The sequence below is a fragment of the Episyrphus balteatus genome, chromosome 2 (genome assembly GCF_945859705.1).
Source record: "Episyrphus balteatus chromosome 2, idEpiBalt1.1, whole genome shotgun sequence".
In the NCBI taxonomy this organism is placed as follows: Eukaryota; Metazoa; Arthropoda; class Insecta; order Diptera; family Syrphidae; genus Episyrphus; species Episyrphus balteatus.
In genome coordinates, this window is record NC_079135.1 from 21,440,492 (window position 1) to 21,445,945 (window position 5,454).

Here is a 5,454-nt window from a genome sequence, read left to right on the forward strand (position 1 = left end):
ACTCTTACTCTTACTCTTACTCTTACTCTTACTCTTACTCTTACTCTTACTCTTACTCTTACTCTTACTCTTACTCTTACTCTTACTCTTACTCTTACTCTTACTCTTACTCTTACTCTTACTCTTACTCTTACTCTTACTCTTACTCTTACTCTTACTCTTACTCTTACTCTTACTCTTACTCTTACTCTTACTCTTACTCTTACTCTTACTCTTACTCTTACTCTTACTCTTACTCTTACTCTTACTCTTACTCTTACTCTTACTCTTACTCTTACTCTTACTCTTACTCTTACTCTTACTCTTACTCTTACTCTTACTCTTACTCTTACTCTTACTCTTACTCTTACTCTTACTCTTACTCTTACTCTTACTCTTACTCTTACTCTTACTCTTACTCTTACTCTTACTCTTACTCTTACTCTTACTCTTACTCTTACTCTTACTCTTACTCTTACTCTTACTCTTACTCTTACTCTTACTCTTACTCTTACTCTTACTCTTACTCTTACTCTTACTCTTACTCTTACTCTTACTCTTACTCTTACTCTTACTCTTACTCTTACTCTTACTCTTACTCTTACTCTTACTCTTACTCTTACTCTTACTCTTACTCTTACTCTTACTCTTACTCTTGTGAGTTTTCTTCTGGGAGAACGTCTATTTTGACTAAATTAATATATCATTCAAAATTACCTATTTTAATGTTTAATTACTTAAACCAATAGAAACTAAAATTTTATTATTTCATGAATTAACCGATGCAAAGCATTAGCATTATTCCAACAAAATCCCAGATTAAAAAACTAAATGACCTTCATTGCCAAAACAGAAATCCGCTTATTCCAAATCACATGTGAGTGCGAATTCATGTTTTTAGTTTAAATCCGGCGCGTCATGAAACATCAAAAATAAACCAAAGCAAAAAGTGAAACGAATATCGAAATTCTAAAAAAAAATTAACCTCATGTCATGGTTCCATGGAATTGCTTAGATTTGCTTTCCGTTCCACAGGAACCTGAACATAAACAATTTTGAATCAGTTCTCCAGCGGTTTTGGTCGTGTGTTAAGGCTTCGATCAAATTTAAGTAGAGGAACCCGAGTTAAAATGGAACTCCGCCGAATCGTCGCTGCAGCTCTGCCGCACCACAGCTGCACCATGATCAAAAATTTCTATTCATCCGCATCATGATGAAAAATTTCTATTTATCATAGTGTGTAGAAATTTTCCATACAAAATAAAACCGTGCGGCTGTTCTTCGGCAGTGGTGCGGTGGTGGTCCGGTGAATTTCTATTTTTTTCTTGAGAAGAACCTAACAATGAAACAATAGAATTATAAATCTTTAATACTTCCAAAAATAGGCGCCTAACAATTCCGGTTAAAAATATTTGCGTTTTCAGTACTCATCCTTTATTGCAAGTGAAAATGAGTAACGAATATCTATCCAAATTGTTTGGGGTAAAAAAAGAAGAAAAGGGATTTTCTTAGGAAACATTTCACAGATCCAAATAGGATTTGCAACACATCCTGTTTTCTTTCTTTTTTTTCCTCCTTTTTTTGTTCTTTCTTCAACAACGAGTAAGATTTGCACAAATTGGATAAACTAGAAAAGAAAAACGTAAAGCTGCACAGTACAGTTAAATTTTGTAGATTTTCTTGATGAAAGTTGAAAGTTCAGTCATGTTTGTATAAAAATCATCACTCATGTGAGTGTGCGACTGAAGTGGGATGTGTGACGATGGTGGGAGAGACGACAACGATGAAGGCCTTTAAAAAAATGGCATTTGAATTTGAAATTCAAATTCCTTTGGTTGAGGGCAATTCCATGGTAACTCACGTTACATTCACAAAAATTTCCAACACATAAATATTTTTTTTTTTTTCAATTTTAATGTAAATTGATACGAAATTACTATCCATGAATGGAGCATAACTATTACTTTCATAATTAACTAAAAAAATTTTCTTTATTTTTAACATTTGCTTGGGAAAAATAAAAGTTTGATGGTAACTCACGTTACAAAAATCGGACACGAATTTTAAGAGTCCGACAGTATGAAGTTTTTATGTGATAATTAAGAATCTTAATTTGTTTTCAATGAAGATTCCATACATACAAAATTACAAGCTTTTAATATGAGTGACAAAACCAAACATTTTTTCAATATTTCGAGGAAAAATTTTTAAATATTTAGGTAACTCACGTTACATTATTTTGGTAACTCATGTTACCTGCGATTTGTGGTTCCAAAAGTAAAGAAAAGATGCATTTTCACTCAAGTTTTTTTTTAATCGAATAGTGTGTAACGAAGCTTGCTTAAATGTTAACTTATTTTAGCACTCATTAGGAGATATTGTCATCGTCACTATTAGACTCATCATATTTTCAGTTTGCTTGTTTTTCCGTCATTTTCATGTGAAATTCTTCTGTTGTTGTCAAGCTTATGCTATAAAAATGCTTTAAGATTATTAAACTCCCTGAATTTTATGTCTATCCAAAAGGGAATACAACAAAGAATATTTTTTTGCAACTTGCATAAAGAGTTGCCGTTTGTAAATAGTAATTTTCTAATAAAAAAAGTAAAAAAGACTGCATAATTTGTTCAAAATTCGTGTCCACTTTATCATGGAATTACCCTTGAGTTAATTTAAGGACGAAGCAAAAAAAAAAGGAGCAAAATAGGATTGCTCCACACACACACACTAGGACGCCCTTCAAAGTCATCATCCGTACAATACATTCGACTTATTGTTGGACTTGGAGTTCATTTTCGGTGCACCTCCTCGTTAAATGTTTTCTACTTTACTTATATTTTAAAGGATAAAACATACACTCTCTGTGGATTTCATTGGAATGAGTATATAAAACTATATGTATGAGTGTGTGATGTTGACTCGCATTATGGGAGGAGGGGTTGAAGTAAGGTGAAATCGTTTTACAGGTGTAAAATGAAATGCTGCTGCAAATTGGCTTCCTTTAGCTTTAGGGCTACACGAGAACGTGCCAAAGGACCAGCTTAGCGTTAAAAATCATTAAGAGAAAAATCTCTTGGCGGAAAATATCCTTCCACAGCCATCATGCAAACAACTTTACCGCACACACAAACTTGGAATCAGGATACTGCACTAGGTGTAGACTTGGGTGGTTTTTTTTTCCTTTGTCAAGTGGCATAACAACAAGTTGTATATACGGGGTGTTAATGTCCTTGTTACTGAATTGGTAGAAACAAGGAGAGTGAGTTTATATATCCCCTTCCACCACCCATAACTTTTGTGTTGGATGTTTAATTTTAGCTTTTTTATTTTATTTTTCTTTAAGCAGCACAAATAAGAACCTCATTTTCTTTGCATAATTTATGTTGTTTGCCTAAAGCGGTGTGAAGTTATATTTGTACCGCAGTGCTTCCCTCTCTCTTATATACCTGCAATGTACCTTTACTTACTGTTGTTGGTGGCACAAGGATGAAAAATGTGATATAAAATAATTATGTAAATTTTATTAACTCTAAAGGAAGAAGCATTTTGCAATTGTTTTTCTGTTGATTACTTTTGTAATGCGATATGGTAGGAGTGGGATATTAGAAAAGAGTATCCTGCGGTTTTTGTAGATATTTTTTTTTTTTTTTTTTATTATTTTGAAAGTGAATTGGGAATAATTTTTTTTTGTATAATTTCATTTTTGGATCTTTTTTAGGAACAATAAAATGAATGTCGCACTTTGGGAATAATTTTTTGAAGTGAAAACTTCTTTAGTATCGTAGTGATTTGAAACAAGATGAAACGAAAACGCGACACGACTTCAACTTGTTATAACTTTTTTATTTTAATAGATAGATGAATGAAATTTGTACCGCAGATAGGTAATTAAATAAATTATAATTGTACAAAATTTCAATTAATTTCATATTCAAAATTCGGAGATAACGGTAAAAAGATGTTCTTTTCCAACACACGTTATATCTTTTGATCTAGTGCACATACAAATTTGATTTAACTTTAATACGCATGCTGCTAACATAACCTTTTATTTGATATATCACACATAACGGTACGTGCTCTACAAGTTACACAATCTTAAATTGAAAAAAATTGAAACATACCTCAAAAGACCTGTGGAGATCTGTGGGCGATGACCAGCTACCAGTGTAGGAAGTACCGTAATCTCAGTCTGGAAATTCGACATGGTTGACTTTAAAAAAATTCTAACTTCTCTTGTAGACATCTTTGAAATAAGATTTATACATCATTACACAAGGTGAAACAATAAGCTTTCACATGGTATAAAATTTTTTATAGGTTGTCAAACAAAAAAATTGAATTAATAGCATGAGAACATAAAAATAAATGTTTTTTTTTGCTTTTTTTATGAAATTTCATCGAGTTTAAAAAATTCCAGCTCTTTTTGTAGATGTCTCATAGACTTGATCGATATATATATATTTTGAGCTAAGACAATAAGCTTTCAGATGGTGTAGGTTGTTAAAGGTTGTTAGGGAAGAAAATGGATTTATTAGCGTGATAAAATAAAAATACGTGTTTTTCGCTTTTCTTGATGGAAATTGATCGAGTTCAAAAAATTCTAGCTCTTTTTGTAGATATCTCATAGACCTGATCGATATATATATTTTGAGCTTAGACAATAAGCTTTCAGATGATATAAAATTTATATAGGTTGTTATATAAAAAACATGGATTTGAAGGTGATAGAATAAAAATAGGGAGATTTTTTCTATTTTTTTTTTTTTTTGCACGGAAAATGATTTTTTAAGGTTTCACTTCTACCACGTGTGAATTGCACACATGATGTTCTTTTTATCATTTTGCAGCAGGCTTTTCTGTTGTGCTGAATTTTCGTTACTTTGACGGCCGAGTCTCTTAAGAAGTCGTACTCCAATAGCAGCAAGTACTGAGAGCCTTGAGGCTTTTTTCGGTCTTACCGGTGTTGTTGGTGTTGTAGGTGTAGTTGGTGTTGTTGGTGTTGTGGGTGTTGTGGGTGTTGTGGGTGTTGGTTGGTCTTGTCGGTGCTGGGAGTGTTGTCAAGTTATCGGTGTTGTCAATATTGTCGGTGTTGTCGGTGCTGTCAGTGTTGTCGGTGTTATCGGTATTGTTGGTGTTGTTGGTGTAGTTGGTGTTGTTGGTGTTGTGGGTGTTGTGGGTGTTGTGGGTGTTGTGGGTGTTGGTCTTGTCGGTGCTGTCGGTGTTGTCAGTCTTATCATTCTTGTCAGTCTCCAGGAATTCAACCATTAGCTTCTCCGATTTTGAATATTTATATTATTTGAATAATCCTACCTAAAAACTGGTTAGAAGATTTCATTAAAATTTTTAGGGTAAGAAAATAATTAGTTTTCTAAACTTTATATCTACTTGAATGCTTTTAACCCTTTCATCAACTAAATTAAATAACCTCCAACGATTTGCTAAATAAATGTTTTTTTTTTTTTGTAGGTAAAC

General features: G+C 32.7%; 1 protein-coding gene across 1 annotated transcript; it reads right to left on the reverse strand.

The window, feature by feature from the left end:
- Positions 1 to 4,878: 4,878 nt before the first annotated feature.
- LOC129908285 (putative mediator of RNA polymerase II transcription subunit 29) lies at positions 4,879 to 5,247 on the reverse strand. Its single transcript, XM_055984691.1, has one exon. It carries the CDS (start codon positions 5,245 to 5,247, stop codon positions 4,879 to 4,881), a length of 369 nt encoding a protein of 122 aa, XP_055840666.1.
- Between the last annotated feature and the right edge of the window lie 207 nt (positions 5,248 to 5,454).

Excerpts from the sequence above, each read along its gene's own strand:
- LOC129908285 (XM_055984691.1), bottom strand. The coding sequence starts at position 5,247 with ATGGTTGAATTCCTGGAGACTGACAAGAATGATAAGACTGACAACACC.